At 41.8% G+C, this 19686-nt stretch overlaps 1 protein-coding gene across 15 annotated transcripts in view; it reads right to left on the bottom strand.

Annotated features, from left to right (window-relative positions):
* Positions 1-3440: 3440 nt before the first annotated feature.
* SETD5 (SET domain containing 5) overlaps positions 3441-19686 on the bottom strand; it is a 79841-nt gene continuing 63595 nt past the window's right edge. For 10 of the 15 annotated variants that reach the window (XM_059940267.1, XM_059940266.1, XM_059940270.1 and 7 more), the window contains 7 exons: positions 16125-16369; positions 13064-13120; positions 10692-11159; positions 7839-8137; positions 6817-6950; positions 6253-6341; positions 3441-5910 (listed from right to left, as the gene is read on the bottom strand). In XM_059940267.1, coding sequence (XP_059796250.1) covers positions 5302-5910; positions 6253-6341; positions 6817-6950; positions 7839-8137; positions 10692-11159; positions 13064-13120; positions 16125-16369 — 1901 coding nt within the window. In that variant the 3' untranslated portion in view covers positions 3441-5301. The remainder of the gene's footprint in view (positions 5911-6252; positions 6342-6816; positions 6951-7838; positions 8138-10691; positions 11160-13063; positions 13121-16124; positions 16370-19686) is intronic. The other 5 variants (XM_059940275.1, XM_059940277.1, XM_059940272.1 and 2 more) reach the window with 1 other exon arrangement.

Genomic DNA, 19686 nt, shown 5'->3' with positions numbered 1-19686 from the left:
GTAGTTGTGGCATGCAGGCTCAGTAGTTGTGGCTCTCGGGCTCTAGAGCGCAGGATCAGTAGTTGTGGCACATGGGCTTACTTGCTCCATGGGCATGTGGGATCTTCCCGGACCAGGGCTCGAACCCGTGTCCCCTGCATTGGCAGGCAGATTCTTAACCACTGCACCACCAGGGAAGTCCTGTGAAGAGTGTTTAAGGTCTGTGTCTAGATTCATTTTTTGCACGTGGATGTCCAATTGTTCCAGCTCCATTTGTTGAAGACTATCTTTTCTCCACTGTATTGCCCTTGTCAAATATCAGTTGACTGTATTTGTGTGGGTTTGTTTCCGGGTGCTCTATCAACCTATTTGTCTATTCTTATTCCAATACCATGCTGTTTTGATTACTGTAGCTTTATAGTAAGTCTCAAAGGCCGGCTGACTTCATTCTTCCCTTTTAACACTGTGTTGGCTATTCTGGGTCTTTTTCCGCTGCCTATAAACTTTAGAATAATTTTGTTGATATCCACAAAATAACCTGCTGGGATTTTATTTTATTTATTTATTTTTGGCTGTGTTGGGTCTTTGTTGCTGCGCGCGGGCTTTCTCTAGTTGCGTCTAGCGAGGGCTGCTCTTCGTTGCGGTGGGCAGGCTTCTCACTACGGTGGCTTGTTGCAGAGCACGGGCTCTAGGCGTGTGGGCTTCAGTAGTTGTGGCACGTGTGCTCAGTAGTTGTGGCTCGCAGACTCTAGAGTGCAGGCTCAGTAGTTGTGGCACACGGGCTTAGTTGCTCTGCGGCATGTGGGATCTTCCCGGACCAGGGCTCAAACCCGTGTCCCCTGCATTGGCAGGCAGGTTCTCAACCACTGCGCCACCAAGGAAGCCCTATCTGCTGGGATTTTGATTGGGATTACAAATCTAAAGGTCAAGTTGAGATCAGACATCCTGACATTGAGTCTTCCCATTCATGGCCATGGAATATCCCTGTTTATTTAGTTCTTTGGTTTCTTTCATCAAGAATTCTGTAGTTTTACCCATATAGGTCTTTTAGATATTTTGTTAGATTTATACCTATTTCATTTTTTCGGTTCTAATGCAAATGTTATTGTTTAAACTTTCAAATTCCAGTTGTTGTTCATATATAGGGAAGCAATTGACATTTGTATCATTAACCTTATACCTTGCAACCTTGCTATAACTGCTTATTAGTTGCATTTTTTTATTTTTGGGGGGGGAGTCAATTCTTTTGGATTTTCTATAAGACAATTATGTCCTCTGTGAACAGTCATTTCTTTTTTCCCAATCTGTATACCTGTTATTTCCTTTTCCTGTCCTATTTCATTAGCATGCTTTTATCTGTGGGGATATTATTCTGCTCCTTTCTTGTAACTGTTTGGAATTTGACTATGGTACTTTCAGTTATCCATTTTTATGGGTAAATAAAGGGAGGCATGATTTTTTTCTAGTTTCAAGGTTTTACAGCACATTTTTTTTTGTGTGTGTGTAAAATATTAAAATATGGACTGTGCAAACAATAGCAGTTGACATTCAGCAGAACAATTTATTTTTTTACAAGTTTATTTATTTGTATTATTTTTGGCTGTGTTGGGTCTTCGTTGCTGTGTGCGGGCTTTCTCTAGTTGCAGCGAGCGGGGGCTACTCTTTGTTGCGGTGCATAGGCTTCTCATTGCGGTGGCTTTTCTTGTTGTGGAGCATGGGCTCTAGGCGAGCGGGCTTCAGTAGTTGTGGCTCCTGGGCTCTGGAGCACAGGCTCAGTAGTTACCGTGCACGAGCTTAGTTGCTCTGCGGTATGTGGGATCTTCCCGGACCAGGGCTCGAACCCATGTCCTCTGCGCTGGCAGGCGGATTCTTAACCACTGCGCCACCAGGGAAGCCCCAGCAGAACAATCTATGACCAACTGTTTCTCTCAGGAGTTAAAGAACAAGGTAAGTTATTTAACACTTTTTTGGACAATCCTAGTTTCACTCATTCAAAATACTTTAATGTGATCCTCCACCTCTCCTGCTCAATTTGGATTCTATCAGGAGTTTCTTTTCAGTGTGGAGCTCTGTCCTGGGAGCTTTGCTGTTTAGAATTTTCTTGGGCCCAGACTGCTCCAGCCCCTTCAGACTTACCCAAGCACCTTTGCACGCACTGCAAATCCCTTCTAGTTTGACTGTTGTTCTCAAATTGGCTCGCTGAACTTCCAAGTGAGTGCTCGTTTGGAGTTCTGAGACCCATCAGACACACCATTGCTTCCTCTGGAACAGAACGTGATACCATGAAGGTCTTGTGGCTATTGGTGTTTTGAGGCTCATGGGGATGTGTAATTTTCCTATAAAGTTGCCCAAGGTTTTGTATCTCAGAGTAAGTTTTGAGTGTAGAAGCAGGGAAAAGTTATAGGGGAACACCATCTCCTTCAATAACTATGCTTTTTCTCCAAGCTGTTTCCTTTATTCATCTTCAGCACAGGAACCTTTCTGTCTCTGAGCCTCATAGCAGGTTATGAAGGCTGTGCTGATGAACTGATTATCAGTGTAGTTTCAAAGTAAACGGCCTACTCCATTTGGACAATAGTGCATTTTTTTCTTCAGGGTGACCTTTAGTAAACAGAGAACCATGCACCATCAAACTGATGCCTGAAGGCTAAAAAGCCCAGACTGCTTTTTAAGGCAAGAACTGGTATGATATACTTTTCCAGCTAGTTAAGTGATTTCTAGTCAGTTTCAAAGCATCTCTAGCTATCTCTTTTTGTTTCCTGGGTAAACTGCAAAATTTCCAAGACTGTCAGTTGGAGCCTGCCATTTAGAAGAGAGAAATCTTGGACACATTATATCCTCTGAAACTAGTAAAAAATTATAGAATGGGAATAATATACCTACCTTAACATATTCTAAGGACGAATGAGACAACCAATGACATAAATGGAAGAGCCTGGTTAACTGTGAAGTTGTATACAAGGTGCACTTGCTTATTTCTTTAATACAGTTCAGCTTCTAATATTTATATCACATCGAAAGCAACGTACCTAGTAATAGAGGAGGAGGCTGTCTTATCTTCATATTCCCAGCACCTTACATATAGCCTAGCACTCAGTAGCTGTTTAGTAAAGGATTATAGCCTGATCTTAATCATAAAATGGTGAAGGAAGATCAGTCTGTATTCCTCACCCCATTATGGACAAAACAACACCAAGAGCACAGTTTCCTGAATGTGGGTCCATCTTTGCTCTCTTCAAGTAAGGACAGCGTTAGGAAAACCAGGCAAGGCAAGGTCACAGAACTGGACAAAGAAGTTCTCAACTTATGATTATTATGGTTAAGAATTTTATTATCAAAATTATTACATCTCTTGTGAAAGTTCAAATGTTACAGCAAGGTGTAAACACTCCACTTGAGAAAGAAGTGATACTTCTTCCCTTCCAAGAGTCCCCCCCACCCCCCCGCCCCCACCCCCCCCCAGAGGTCTGGTCTTGACAGCACCCTGCCCACACAGAGTGGCTGGGGTCTCTGCACGTGCCAGGCAGGGTGAGGGCCGCCTGCCCGCTGGCCTCTCCCCTCGGTTAACAGCCAAGGGGAGAATGCAAACCCCAGCCCAAATGGAGAGACATTTACATACGTTTTATATAATATACAAAGAAACCAGCATCCCAGGCAACATGATTTCCACTCCCAACGCTCTCCCAGACTGATGGGTTTGTGGGGGAAACAAAAAAGTATTCTGCTGAAGTCTCAGCATTAAAAAAAAATCTCCCCTCATTTGAGCAAACACCTGATTTCAATTTTGAAAAAGTGAAATTTTGTAACAGTCACACACAAAGAGAGAAGACTGTGCATATGATAGTTGTAGGAGAGGGTAGAAAGAAAGGGGATGTAAGAGGCTGAGGGAAAAAAGGAGAAAACAAACTGGAGGGAAGGAAGGAGGGAGACTCACAGTATTATCTTGTCCAAAAGAAAGAAGTAAGGTCCACTGCAGCACCAGGGATTACACCTGTCAGATATCTGCTACCCCTACCATGGTTATAACTGAATACAAAATTAGATAAATAAAAACACGCCGGATATTACAGTAAACAAGTGAAAGAAATAAGCTGGCAACCGTATGGAATTTAAAAAGATTGTGTACCCCACCTGGCTGGCTCCAGGGCTCCTGCAGGGGTGTACAACAGGCACAATGCACTGATGGGGAGAAGCCAGTCTGCTCTCATCTCTCATCCAGAACAGTGTTATTAGGTGTGTGGGTGGCTTTATAACACTCTCACCTGGGCCACTCTCAAATAAGCATCTCCCAAAGAAACGTGGGACATGCCACACACAATCGCAGTCCTGTCGGTGCCATTCCACAAACGTATCTTTCCACTCTTACCCTGCAGTCACAAGTGCATGCTCCCCAATCACGGAGGCAGTCCTACTCAGGGGATCGTCAACTCCTGATTAATTGGGAGTAGAAAAAATAAAATTCAAAGAATTCCCAAACCACCTGGGACCCTTCCTAATCAAATTTATTGCCAAAAGCTGATAAGTAGCAATGCAATTGGCCCATCTCAGTTATATCTCTTTTCTTTGCCTACTTACTTCATAGATTACTGAGCTGTGAAATAGCTTGCGGAAGGGGAGTGGGATGGTACGAGCTGGGGGCTCAGACTATCTACTAGGACAATCTGCTCCTGAATAATCAAGAGTTGACCATGAGCTCTTCCTCAGAGATCCAGGCACCCCTCAGTCAGAGCACACTCCAAGCTTCACTATCCCTGCCTCTTTCTTGGTGTTTCTAAGACAAAGGTAAGGAATATTCTTGGGTGGACACATCTTGGCCAGATAACTGCTTTTGGAATGGTTGTCTTATATACCTACCTTTTTTCTTAAGTGCATAAAACCCTAACACTACTCAGATGGCTTGGGGCTTTGAGATTGGCTCTTTTCACCGTTTTTTCCTTTGAAAACTTTTTTTTTTTTTGATTTAAAAAGATGTCCTCACTGCACAAGTGACTACAGGATACAGGCAAGGATGGGAGACGGAGGCTTCAACACAACTCATTGCACTTAGAACCATTACTAACCGAAACACCATTTGCTTGTCAACAATGTACCCTTAACAGCAGGGAGAAACTTCTTTATAGTCTCTGCTTCAGACAAGATTTACATCTTTCTCCAAGGCCAGAGCCAGTCACGACCACAAGTCTTGTTTCTTGTTGACCAGACCCAATCCTCTGGCACCTTGTACCCCCTCCCCCAGCAATATGCTCGGCCTAGGTTCCAGAGGCAGCTGGAAGGAAGCAGCTATGGGCTCATTCAAGTTCTGTTTGCCCAAATCCAGAAGCCCTAGGAAAGTCCTGTCTGAGTCTTGACCCCCGACCCCTGCAGTGGCTGGAGCCGGTACTGGTGCACACCCCCACTCCCTCGATGTGGGTAGTGCTGTGAATTGGAAACCGCAGATACCCTGGAGGCCTGGTAGGCAGCTGACTGCCCAGCACTGGGCAGACTGATAGTCCGGAAGTCTGATGGCAATGACGACCTAGAGTTCTGAGGAAAGGAGGTGGAACTCAGAGTTCCTGTGCTGGACTGGGAAACCGAGTCTGAGGTCGGCGAGTCTGAGGGGCCCTGCGGGGTAGGGCTAGCAGCACTAGAAGGGCAGCTCCTCCTTGGAAGACTGCTGCCGGTGCTGTTTCCAGAATGTGGCTGGCTGCTATAATACCCTGGTGTCCCCGTAAATGGGGCCAACGAGTCTGTGGACACAGGGTGGGCAGGGCTGGAATAGGACGTGGAAGAGAGGGAGGATTCTGAAGAACCATGAGAAGGGGGGTTCCCAGGTCTCAGTGCAGTAGTTCGATAACTGTATCCCGGAGACTGGGTGGGATGTCCTCTAAAGGGGGAGGAACTCTGTTGAAGGAGGCTTTGTGATTCTGTCCGTGGACTATCACACTGCAGGAGCTAGAAAGAGTTGGGAGGAAAAGCATAAGGAGGTGAAAAAGTCCCTATTTAAGCCATTTAGGCTTGTGAATATTTAAAATATCCTACTTTTTCTTTTTCTTCATCTTCTTAAAACATTTGTTCTTTTTAGGATACCAAGGACAGTAAAATGGCTGTCTTTGGTCACTTAATTTTTCTGGCATGATTTATTACCTGAAGGTGAGCAGATGATGACTTATCTCCAAAGCTGCTGAAACTATATGCAAAGACGGCATCTCAACTGCAAAGGATGGCCAGGATCACAAAACATTTGGAACCCAGAACACATTCTTATGCCCAGAGATGAGCACTTTCTTGTCTCACCTGGTAGCTGTATCTGGAAGGGCTGTAAACGGCTGCTCCTTTAGAGAGTGCTGAGCTCAGTGTCTCTGGGCCTTCACCATCTGCAGGGTCTGGAAGGTAATACAAAATCAACTTATTTTCTTAGAATAAGTGTGAGAGATCCATTGTTCTTTCAAGTCACCAATGCCAGCACCAACCCATGCCGCTCTCTTTCTGACAAATCAGGTGAGTGCAGCATGCCAGAAGGGCAAAAGGAGTGGTTAATTATGGGGTGGTTTAAATGGCTGATCTGATTTCTGTCTCCTTTTTTCTCTTCATCCTTCATCAAGGTGATTCCCAGGGCTTTGGAGAGATGAGTTACATAAAGGTATCCTTTGGGAAAAAAGAGCAGACAAAGAGCAAGCAATGCTAGATCTTAAGAATGCTGTAGCCCAAAAGAGTGAAAGCAAGACTGAGCTGGAACTCTGCATAAACCGGAGCCCAACTGCCTAAGAAATGGACGCACCTCAGCCCAGCATTTGGTGGGCATTGTGTAGAGCCGGGCTCGTGTCCCTGTACCTGGTTGGCAGAAGGCCACAGGCTCACCTGAGTCTTTTTCTGTGATGTTACTCTCCCACGTGGGAGAAGGCTCTCCTTTCTGGGCCACCCTCACACTGCTTCGGAGGACCTTGGGGATGCTCCCTCCTTCTCGGAGTCGTTCTACTGATGTGGGAACCATCCTGTGAAGGCAAAAGGGTGTGTAGGTTTATGCCACAGGACTTTAGAAATAAGAGTCTGGAACAAACAAAGCTCTGACAAAAAACTGTACAACGTATTCTCTTAGAACACCCTCTTTTTAAACATTATTTTCTTCAGGACCAATTTAAAACAAGGTATTTTCTCTGCCTCAAACTATGTCAGGCACCTAAGAATAAACACTTTTAAAGAAAAAAAGCAATTGAGGAAAAGGGGGATTTGAAGCTGTCTACTTCTTTTAACCGCCATCTTGAAATGCTAATTTTCTCTTCTGTGAACTCATGTGACTGGCACGTGGTAGTAGTTTAATGTTTCACAGATTAATGAACATTACTCCCTTGAGCCATGTCTCTCCTTTCTCAGACCTCATTTCTTCAGTTCAAGATCCCTAAAATGCCTCATTCTTTATTTCACTCATTTGATACTCAGTACCTGACATTAGTATTATTTATTTGCGGTGTCCCCTAAACCAGACAAATCCTTTCAGAACGTGTCATATCTCTCTGTATATGCTAGCCGTGTGGAACTGAGATATCTGTTGTTAATTTAAGGGGAACTGAGCTCAAATCCTGACTTACCTTTCACACGAAATGAGAAAACAGAAGAGGCAGTGTTAGTGCCCAGCGAAAAAAATAACTCCACTGTGTCCACAGCTATATGCCATCCAACATGTTGTTTTGCAGGCTTGGTGGCAATTCTTTGCTTCTGTAGGGCTGGTGGATTGTGGCTGATACTATTAAATCAGCTGAATAGGGTAGATAGCACTGTTGGCTGGCTTTCTCAGATAAGTGTTTCCATGCATCTTAGGTAAAGAGCCTAGATGTTTACTTCCCTCCTGAATTTAATCATTAAAGCATCAAACATAAACTTACCACCTACTGCTGATACTCTCTTGAGGTCTGCAGTGAGATGAAGTGCCTCTGGAATCCGATGGGCTTACTGCCTCCAAATGAGACATAGAGGAATGAGACGGGGAGAACTTTTTGTGAGGGGAAGATGGGGTTCGGGCTGAGGATCCCTGCACACCGTGGGCACCAGTGTCAGAAAGTGAGTTACTGCTGCCTTGCCCAGCTGCTGCAGACTTGCTTTTGCTCTGTGTAGAGTCACCTCCCCCACCAGCAGAATTTTCCTTGGCTTCTTGTTTCCGTTTGCGGTACTCCAGCAGGGATACCTAGGAAGGAAAGAAGAAATAGGACCCTAGCTAGACATCATTAGTGGATCACTAGCAATGGGGAAAGAAGATGGAACCCTAGTAAACTGCTAGCAAGCCATGCAAACAAAGCAGGCACCAACAGGTGACTTTTCCAAGTGTGAGAGAGACCTGAGCACAGCTACTTATTTAAATCAGTCAGAAACTGGTAAGGAAAAGAGAATACACTAGGAGATGGCATTTTTGAAAAATGGTATTCACCAGTAGACCTCAACCTTTATTCTGCCTTCAGAAAAACCTGTGAGATTACAGTTCCCTTCAACAAAAGTGTGCTATCATAGCTATTTGTAACAACGGTAGCACCTAGAAAAGGGAAGGTGAAGAGCTGGGAGTTTGTGTAGTTTGAAAATGTCTCCTAGGTGATTCTGATAGATCTTCCTCACTCCCCAGAAATCCCTAGAGTTAGTTGTTTGAAAACAAAACAAAACAAAACACACACACACACACAAAACCAAAAAGAAAAAGCCAATGCTTCAGTGTTTTTAAATGTGCTCAATTTTTCAAGACATACCCAGGGATTTATTACTGTTACTGTTTTACACATAGAGAAACTAGTGTAAAAGGAGAAAGGAAATGATTTCCTGTTTATACTTTAGCAAGCCGGCTCTAGAAAGCCTGTACTTGGAAACTTCTCCTCGATCTGCCATTCCTCTGCCTTATTCTTTCCTGACTGCCACAACAAACCCCTCCTCCCTGCCCTGCCTAGTACACCTCCTCTCTGCTGTTGCAGCACACCGTGCTTACACTGCCTCTCGACCTATTACAATGTCTTGTATGCCTGTAAACTGTCATGTTCTACAAGGGCAAAGACCAAGTTTATTTGGCTTTTTATCTTTAACATACAGTGCAGAACTTGGTTGACAGCAGGTGCTCAACAATATTTCTGAAATAACAGATCATGATTTCAATCACTTTTGCACATAATAAATGAAACCAGAAATCCAAAGACTGTTTCCACTTCTGTTCCTGCTAGTCAGTGCTGTTCATGCAACAGTATTCTAAACCCAGTGCTATTTTTTTTTTTTTTTTGGCTGCGCCTCGCAGCATGTGGGATCTTAGTTCCCCGACCAGGGTTCGATCCGTAGTGAAAGCACGGTGTCCTAACCACCGGACCGCCAGGGAATTTCCCCCGCAATGCTATTTTATTACAATTTATCTGCCAGTGTTTCCTCCTTCTTTTATCCACTTAGGGCTCTCATTTTTCTGTTCAAATGTAAAATATAACAAAAACACAAAGTAAGACAATTTTGTGTATGCATTTTCTATACACAATCATGGAAAGGGGTTAATAAATTCTGGTAACGTATTTCACTGTAATGCAAAGACAAAAAGCCACTAGGCTACATTTGAACAAGAGTATCACAGACATTTTGCAATTATGTGAGACTGTCACACACACACAACATTAAACACCTCTAGCTCTGACCAGTAAATGGAAGTTGCTGTGACAACTCAAAATACTCCTATGCATTTCCAAATGCCCCTAGTTGAAAACCACAGACATAAAAAAAGCACAGTTTTGGCTTTGTAATTTATAGATCAGGCATCACCTACAAGTCAAGCCCCAAACCAGATCTCTGAGACCTGGCCCTGCCCACCTCTGTATTCTCCTCCTGACTATCCCCACTATTCACCTGCCACCAGAGCAACATTCAACTGCAACCACATCACATCCCTGCTGCCCACTCAATGGAGTGTCACAGTTACTTGTTCTGCTCTCTCTTCTGTAAGATCTTCACCCCCTCAATTTGCTGGCTGATTGATTCCTACTTCCTGTTTTGAGATCAGCCAAATCAGTGACCTGTCACCTTGCACTCTACCACCCCTCAAACTTGGCTACGAACCTCTTGTTTGTTCTCAAGTACCCTACACATATCCGACTTGGTCAGGTTTCCTGTTAAGTTGTTCTCATCACATCTGAACAACTCCTTTCTCATCATTAATATAATTATCTGCTAAGCTCAGTCTCACTTGCTATAAGCTCCATTAGGGCGGAACCTAGGAGGCAATATAGCATGGTGGCAATAAGAGCGTGCAGTCTGGAATCAGACAGACCTGGGTAGTGTCCTGGCTCTTCCATATACTAGCTGTGTGACCATGGGCAAGTTACTCAACTTGCCTTAGTTTCATCATCTACAAAATGGGAAATTACCCATCTTACAGGATTATTGTGAGGTTAAATGCATAAGAAGAGCTTAACAGTGCCTAGAACATGAAAAGTACTATATAAAACATGTAAGTAGCATTATTCTTTTTCACTGCTATATCCTTTGAATTGCCTAGCCATGTGTATGGCACATACATGGTAGGCATTTGAATTTGCTTAACATTTACAGCACTCATCAAATTATATTAAAACAGTCTTTCACTAGACATCCCAAGAGACCGTCTTACTTATCTTCATTTTCCTCACATTGAGAACAGTGCTGAAAACACAGTGGTAACTCAAGTAAATATGTGCTGAATTATTCAGTTAAAGTTCTTCAAAAGGGCCTATAAAATGTGAAACACTTACCTTTTTCCTCTGTGGTGGGTTCTGGGGGGCAGATGGGACTCCTTCACAAGCCCTTTCGCCACCAGGTGACATGGATCCACGAGAGAGGTCTTTCATAAAACCATGCTCATATCTGCTGGGAAACCCTTCTGCAGGGGAATAGCCCCCATCCAAATGTAAAGGCTTCCTATCCCCTACTAAGGGAGACCCTCGATACAATCCATCTGCTCGAGGCATAGCGTTCAATGGGGAGTAGGCATACATCAAGTTAAACTCTGTCCGAAATGCCTGGTCCGAGTTTCTCACAAGGGTCTGAGGTCCATCTCCACTCCTGCTTGTAAAGCCAGTCTCAGAGGTGGGTCCGACAGAGGGATGAGGAGTCAGCTCAGAATGACTCGAGCTGATCAGGGAAGGTCTGTCAGCACAGCTGTTAGTGTTGGAGTCAAGGTAGCCTACTTTTGTCAAGTCCAGGTCTTTTCGGTGACAAAGCTGAAAGAATAAAAATCAACGGAGACATGGGGTAGGGGAGAAAGGAAAAAGTCAAAGGGCAGAAAAGAAGGGAAGTGAGGGGGCACAGGTGAATAAGAATAGGTAAGAGGGATGAAAGTAGAAGAGAGAAAGCCATTAACATCTGTAAAGGTCCCACGTAATACCAGTGTATACACGCCAGATTACCAAAGAATCCTGGCCTTCCCCAAATTGTTTTAAAGTCTTTCTGGAGGAGAATACTGGGAAAGTCAGAATTAGATAACTGGCCAAATGTGACTATTTTGCCTGCTTAGCCTTTCATCAGGTTTGCCGAGTCACCGTGCACTACACTCAGGGACTGGCAGTACAATGAGGGATGTACCTGAGCCCCACGGAGCCAAAGTGGTGAGAACAGTGTCTTAAGATAACTGGCTTCTGGTGTTATTCATTTCTAAACTAATATTGATGGAAGGTGGGAGGAGGGAAAAAGGCGAAAGAAAGTAGAAAGTAGACGAAAAGTCAAGTATTTAAGTTACTGGTTCAGGGAAGAAGAATGGTATTAGTTAACGACATCAACCAACCAGTTCTTCACTCGCTTTCACTATTAAGTATGTATTTCTCATAAAGCTTTCTGGCCACTCAATTCTTCTTTTTGCATCCTCTAATGTATGTTAACATATCACAAGACCACTAATGCTCATCACTGTAGAGCATCTGAAATGCTGAAATGTACCAAAAATAAACCCATCTACTTGGTCATCATTACCTCCTAACATCAAGATTTTCTGCCACTATGTCAGCTATAGCTAAATCTCTAGAAAGAACAGTACCAGAAACCCAGATGACACACCATGTCAGCCTCCCAATTATGCTATCTTAGAATCTTTAGCAACTGAGGGAGAGCTTTACATTCCTTACAAAATAGAGTAAAAAACACCCAGAAGACCTCTAGTACACTAGAATACAATCTTCTTCAGTTTCACATTGATCTATAAAATCCTACTGATTGAGAATTTGGTCACCTGTCACTGAGTTTAGCACTAACTTTTTACTGGAAGGGTGTGGGGTTAACAGTTTAGTTAATTTCTGAAAGGTTATGAGAGACTATAACTTTCTCTTTAAGAGGAAAAAGGCTCCATGTGGATTCATGGAGTTAATCATTACTACGTTTGTCCAAATCTTTTAACAGTTAAGAAACTCTAGCACTAAAATATGAATTTAACATCTCCATAGCAGTAGGATTTGATATTCTAAGAGATACCATTTGTATAGCAACCATTTCCCAACCACTGCAGAATGGAGCCCTGAGTCACAGAAGCCATGGGCCGACTTAAGCTGAGAGGCATGACTCTCCCTTTCTAAAGAATCTGCTTAATCTATCAACCAAAGCTCAAAACATCCAGTTAAACAGCTGTCAGATTAACCCGGGAATAAGGCATAAATCACTGCCTAACTTTTCCAATATAAGCTGCTCCTTTATCAGCCCAAGATAATAAAGATCAAAAAACAGCTCCTACCAACTGTTGATATAACCTTCCTTATTTAACAAACACACTGTTAGACTTTCTTTAACAAGGTTCCCACCACATCTTCAGCTCCTTTAAACTTGACTTCTAGATTCTATTCTTTAAGAAAACTCTTCAGCCATACCCTTCCCCCCACCTCCCCAAAAACAACAAAAACAAACCCACCACACACACACACACACACACAAACTACTTCATTTTCCTCCATCTACATTGAGAGTTCTGAGTAACCACAGGCACACATGGGAAGATTCATTCAACTTACAGTGACCAATCGGCCACCCTCCAGCCCATCACCCCATTCACTCAGATCCCCCAGCCCTCCCCACACACGCAGGAGCACACTCATGCACACTCACTCTCAGCCTCCAAGTGTGATTGAGATGGTGTGATAACTACCTCGGGTGACAGGGACTCGGGCCTATTCGCAGGGGAACTCTCAGGGGAGGATATGTTCTAGAGGAGGGAAAAGCATCTTGTTATTCATCTACTCAAAGAAGCAAAACAAAACAAACAAAAAATAAAGCAAAAAAAAGCAAGCATAGATGGTTAGCCACAAATTTTGGGGGGTGGGGCAGGGAGAAGGGTAAGAAGGCACAAGGGAAATGTTCAAATGCAGAATTCATCTCAATGGACAGAATGACTTGTTAAAATGCTTCCTGGCATCTTTGAAAGCATTTAAGGATAAACTGGTTATGTATCATGCTGTAAGTAAACATCTCAAGCAGATACCAAGAGTTAAATTGGTAAGAATTTACACTATTACAGTATATGTCTTTCTCTGTTAGATGAGATTTCCTACAGTACTTGTTATTGAGGGGCACCCTACCACTCATTCCTCCTGCTTAGGGGCAGCTTTTCTCTTCACCCCACACCCTCTTCTGAATGTCACATTTCCTCAATTCTCCTGTGTGACTCAGGCCTGCCACCATTACCCAGGGAAACTGCTTAGCGTGTTGGGGGCTGACAGGGCTAGGGAGACGGCCAGTTCTTCTTGAATGACAGTTGCAGAAGTTATGATTGATGGATTCTCTAACTCATAGGCTAGATGGTTCTTAACATAATCCAACTGGATCTGACCACCCCCACTAAGGTTCTTCTCTGATATTAAAATCCACTGTACTTTGAGGAATAGAGGGAAAAAAGAAAAAAAAAACCCGGCAGATGTGTACACTTCCAGTCTCTGGTCCTAAACAGGGCTACCGTTCGGGCGGCTTTTGTGTGAGGCAGCACTCCCGTATGAAACAGGAACTGGGTAGTAAGTTCAGATGGGAAGGTATGAGGGGTAAAAAGCAGAGAATGACGGTGGTAGCTGTGACAAGGATTCAGGGGCAAGGTAGGGGAGGGCCTCTAATATCACAGGCTCTGGACAGCTGTGGCCTGGGTGGCTGGCCCATCCTGGGGCGGGAAATGAGGCTGCTTCAGCAGAGCAGGGGTACTGGTGTTCACTTTATTTGGTGGGGTGGTAGTATGTGTGAGATGGATAGTGGGGTATGGCTCTCCAGGCAGGAAGACAAGGGAAGGGTTATTCTGCTGGAAAGGAGGGGTTCATTAAACTTGCCCTCCCAATGTTGCTTTCACTCTTTTTTTTTTTGATGCTTCCCTTTCCTCATGATCTTCTCTTCTACTACATATCTTTTCAACTATTTCCCTTAGCATTTCTCACTTTCCTCCTTTCAAAAATATTCTTCCCCCAACCAAGCTGATCTTTACTTGTGACACCTTTCTGCTATTTCTCTGTGTCATAGTCTGCGATGGAAATAAGGCTCCCCACCTCCCCATACTAGAATATAGGAGAGTACAGCAATTAGAATGGTGATAAAGATGGTCGAGATGATGAAATCTGTTTTTTGAATTGATGAAAAAGGCCAAATTTTCTTAGTTAAATCATGAGACTAAAACAGTGAAAACATGCACTGAACTTTTTGACGGGATCGGCTACTTAATGTATTATAATATTTTCTTTCCCTCCTGGTATTCTAACATTATGCTTAGACTATGCATCACTAAAATGATCTTTGATTTTAAAAAATAGAAAATAAAAACACCTTACATTTGCATAGAATTTCACAGTTATCCAAAACGCTGCAAGGGATAGGAAATACACTGAGTGCTAAACCCGGCTGTTCTAGATGGCAACCCACCTTCTAATTTCACCTTTAATTACAATAAAACGTTAATTATAATAAAGTATGAAATTCTATTCCTAGAATCTACTGCCTCCCAGTGAGAACGTCCTCTAATGAAATTTTACCATCAAACTTCAGCTGCTAAATGAAAAATCAACTGCAATTAGATCCAAGTAAAGTCAGTAAGGCCCATATCAGCTGTTTTGCTATCTGACTAAAAAGAACGCCACAGGGAATTTGGTAAAGGGTAACTTCCCTAGAAATCAAACGTAACCAGAAGGTTTTTTTCGCCTTCTCAAAAAGGTTTGCTCCAAAAGTAAGTTAACATGGTCGAGTTTAGGTACAGAATACAGCTGCCTCTTACTTTCAAGGTTGCTAGTTTCCTCTTTCTGAGTTAGCCATTTAAAGGTTCAGGTCTTTTTAATCTCCATGCTCTCATAAAAACTGAATAGGTAGGACGGCACTGATTAGAACATTCACCTTTATCAAAGAACACATCTGGAGAAGTGCAAGGTAGGGTCAGAGCTGAGTGTTTAGTCATCAGAACAAATTTTTCTGAGAAGGAATAGATAGTGTCTGTTTAACTTAATTATAAATCAAAGCAACATGCGATAGATGAGTTTTTTTTTTTAACGCACGCACACGGATTTTATTCAGTAAAGCTGCCGTCACTCAAACTTGAATACTAAAGCAATTCACAAGTAACTTTTTGAAACAGCTGACCAGAGATTGAGTGTAATAAATCTGGTTCTTATAAATGCATGTTGCTAGGCTCTTTCTACTTCTCATTCCTAATACATGACAAGGGAAAGTAACCTGGGAATGAAAAAAACCCCTAAATTGCCATAAACCATACCTCAGTGCTTTCTAAATCTCTGTTTACTTAGGCACACGAGAATGCAAAATAACAAAGACACTTCACTTATTTAAAGGCCTAGAAATAGAGGCCCAACCAATCAGTATAACCTGAGCTCTCAGGCAGGTGTCATTAATGGTTACTAAGCAGCTAGAGGCCTATTTTACCCAAGGTATACAGTAAAGATAAAGATCTAGCATGATTACCACCTAAAGTAATGGAGGTTGATGAATTGCATGCAAAAGATAAGACGAGTGTCACCTGTGGGAGCACTATTCCTATTTTGGGAAGTATGGGGACTGCCAAGATGAGAGGCTACCAGGTAATAGGTCACAATGACCCTGAGGTTTCCCATTCTCTTGCTAAGATGGGCGAAGAACATGGTAAAGAAACATTTGGAGTGATGTATTTGAAATGAGGAGGTGCAAATAATGATTTCCATATTCAGCACTCCCAACAACCAAACCCAAATCACCTCAAATTGCAGAGGAGTATTGCAGCGACTAGCAGTAGTAAGAGACGTGACTGGTGAGAACATGAGGCTGTATCCATTTCGACACTCCTCTTCTGGGTGAGATGGGCCAGGTGTGGTCAGCTGGGGGCTCTTTGAGCCTGGATTGGGAGGGGGTGGTGTGACTGGAGAAAGAGGCCGCAGTAACTTGGTAACATTCTGCTCCATCAGATAGCGAGACTTCCATTTCTTTAATGGGCTCAACAAGTCTGTGAAATACAAAGCTTGGATGAGAGGTCTGAAATTACATCCTAAAGGGCTGCTTCATAGTGAAGCCATTATTAATCTCTAGCCCACAATGGCTGGTAACTCCCCTTTTGCCTCATCCCATTGTTATCTCCTGCAATCAAACCAAAAGCCCAAAGACTTTTTAATTGTCACACTTAAAGTAATTCTCAAAACTCTACCTCCCAGAAAATCACCAAATGAATTTGACCCTTTTGATAACTAATCCCTGGAGCTAATTTAATCTCTTGTAGTGGAAAATATAAATTTAGTTTTTTCACACTGAATTTCTGAAAATCTCAAATCTGTGTCTCTCTGTTAAAATCACCCTCTACTGAATTGCCACGTCACCAGCTCAGTTTCAAGCTTTTATATATTTTTGCCATTCTTTAGCAGCTCTTTATGTAATATTCTGCTTTAGTAGGAAAGAGTTACACATGATTACTTGATCCTCGTTGAGCCCTTAGTTTTACAGTGCTTCAAAGTGTGAAATCATTTCTACAGAAACTTCTCCCAATCATTTTCAAAAACTAGGGTGGTACTCTTTTTCTGATTGGAATATCCTACTTTCTACTGTACACTTCTTAGTTCCGCTTAGAAAGGAAGTTAATATGCTATAAATTTTACTGACCATTCAGGCCAATGCACCTATCTCACTTTCTCAAAGGAAAAATCTATTTTTATTCGTTAACAGTTCAAAGCTATTCATTTACTTAATACCTACAATATGGAAACCACTGAACTAGGTAAGTGGGGGAAAATGGTTATCAGGTATTCTATTTTAAATGGGTTTACAAATGTGTAAGAAAAAGAAAACATATATAAAACGTGTAATATAAGTTTAAGAACCTCAACAGAGGTGATCATACTGCTATGTGTTAGTAAAAAAAAATTATGCTTTTAAGTGCTTATTACACACCAGGCACTATACCACGTGCTTTATGTGAATTATCAGATGTAATGTGAGTAACTCTATAAACCCAGTACTATTGTTATCCCCACTTTACAGATAAGGAATTTGACGTACAAAGAGAGAAAGACTAGGTCATCTGGTTCCCACCTACATTCTTAATCATTAGGTTAAATTATACCCCCAAGGCTTGGTGGAAGGAGTGACATTTACCCCAAGTCTTTGAGGAAAAGTTTTCGGACAGTATCAGAGCTGTGCTTGAGAAAGATTCTCCTGGTAGCAATGGTTAGGATGAGAATGGACACTGGGAAACTATTTGGAGTTAATGGAGTAAACAGAAAGAGTTACGAGGCTTGAACTAGGGCAGTAGGGGTTGAAGCAGAGACAAGAAATAAAAGCAAAAAACACTGGAGATACATATTTTTCCTTTCAGATATATAAAAATTTAAAAATTTTCCTAGATTAGAAGTATATTTGTATTTTCCTTCTGTTCCAGATACTCATTTTTCTTTTCTCCTTTAGAAAAGTGCCTAGGTATAAACAAACAAACATGTGATTCATGACTTATAGTTAGGTTTATATATTTCAAGAGTCTTAAACAGTGAATCTTTCAAAAGACTGCTATACTGCTAGGTCCAACGCTGTAACTACTAAAGGCAATTATGTAAGTGATAAAGTTGATTGTAGAAAAGTTATAAAGTTCAGATGAACTCTCCCACCCCCAAAATCAACTTAAAGGTCATTCATTTAAAATATATTTACTGAGTACTTATTATGATATATTCAACAAGAGACCTGACACCTGCCCTTAGGAGGTTTATGGGCCAGTGGTAATCTGTCTACTTTTTTCTACGAACAGCACTATATTTACAAAATTGTTTTTTTCAAGTTTCATTTTTCTTCTTTGTGCCATACACAGCTATCAAATTTCATGTGGTTAAACCTATCTTTTATGGTTTTTTCCCTTTACTCAAATAATTCCCAAGGTTATATAAACAAACACCCACATATTGAAACACATACATACATAACTTGAAATCATATCCACAAATTAATTCATTGCTAATATGCTGGTGTATTTTCATCTAGAACTCTTTCCTGACATGTCCTTACTCACCCTGTCTAAATCACACTGGACAATAACCTACTATTTTCAATCAGAAAAACATAGTAAAAATCCTTCCATTACAATGACAAAAATGTTACAATTATATTTTAATTTTATTAATAGTCTTTGGCTATACAATGTTTTATATTTTTATTTAGTCAAATGTATCAACCATTTCCTTTATTTTCTGCCTCTGATGTCATGTTTTTGTCACCCCACCCCAAGACTATAAAAATACTGACCTATTTTCCCTTTATCTCCATATTTAATTTTTGAATTCAACTCAGAACATATAGTAGAGTTTAGGTACTAGTATGTTCTATCCTTTTCACATGCCAAATGGCTAGCATATTCTTCCAAATTCTTTTGTAATTATAGAATAATCACATTTCTCTATTGATTTGAAATATGACATTTATCCGACTAGATACTGGGTTTTAGTTCTGAATGTTATTCTGTACACTTTTTAGTAAAATTGTTTGGGCAATTCCAGTTATTCTACTCTAGCTCTCCAAAATACTTTGCCTATTCTAGCATACTCGTTCATGTCAATGAACTGTAGAAATCATTTGTCAACTATGCTGATACTGGGACTTCCCTGGCAGTCCAGTGGTTGGGACTTCGCCTTCCAATGCAGAGGGTGCAGGTTCGATCCCTGGTCAGGGAGCTGGGATCCCACATGCCTCACGGCCAAAAAACCAAAACATAGAGCAGAAACAATATTGTAACAAATTCAATGAAGACTTTAAAAATGGTCCACATCAAAAAACAAACAAACAAACAAACAACTTTAAAACAAAACAAACAAAAACTATGCTGATACTACCCCCTCCCCAAAGCTGATTGGGGTTGTATTAAATTCATGAGTAATTTGTAGAGAATTCTAACTGAGCACCGTGGCACAATCTTTTAGCTACTCATGCCTTCATTTATATTCCTCCTCCTCATTATTATTATTATTTTGGCTGTGCCGCACAGCTTGTGGGATCTTAGTTCCCTGAGTAGGTATTGAACCCAGGCCCTCAGCTGTGAGAGCATGGAGTTCTAACCACTGGACCGCCAGGGAATTCCTTATATTCCTCTTCATTATAGATCTGCCACATTTCTAATTAGGTTTATTCTCCAGTGTTCTCTATTTTCTGTTACCACTGTGAACTGGATGTATTTCTTCCTGTGTATTACCTAAATGTTATTGCTAACATGTAAGAAAATGTTTACATATTTTTGTGCCCAGCTACCCTATTGATCTCTACCAGTTTTTCAGTTAATTCTCTTGGCTTTTC

The sequence above is a fragment of the Balaenoptera ricei genome, chromosome 11, assembly GCF_028023285.1.
Source record: "Balaenoptera ricei isolate mBalRic1 chromosome 11, mBalRic1.hap2, whole genome shotgun sequence".
Classification (NCBI taxonomy): Eukaryota; Metazoa; Chordata; class Mammalia; order Artiodactyla; family Balaenopteridae; genus Balaenoptera; species Balaenoptera ricei.
This window is presented reverse-complemented; position numbering and strand designations above follow the sequence as displayed.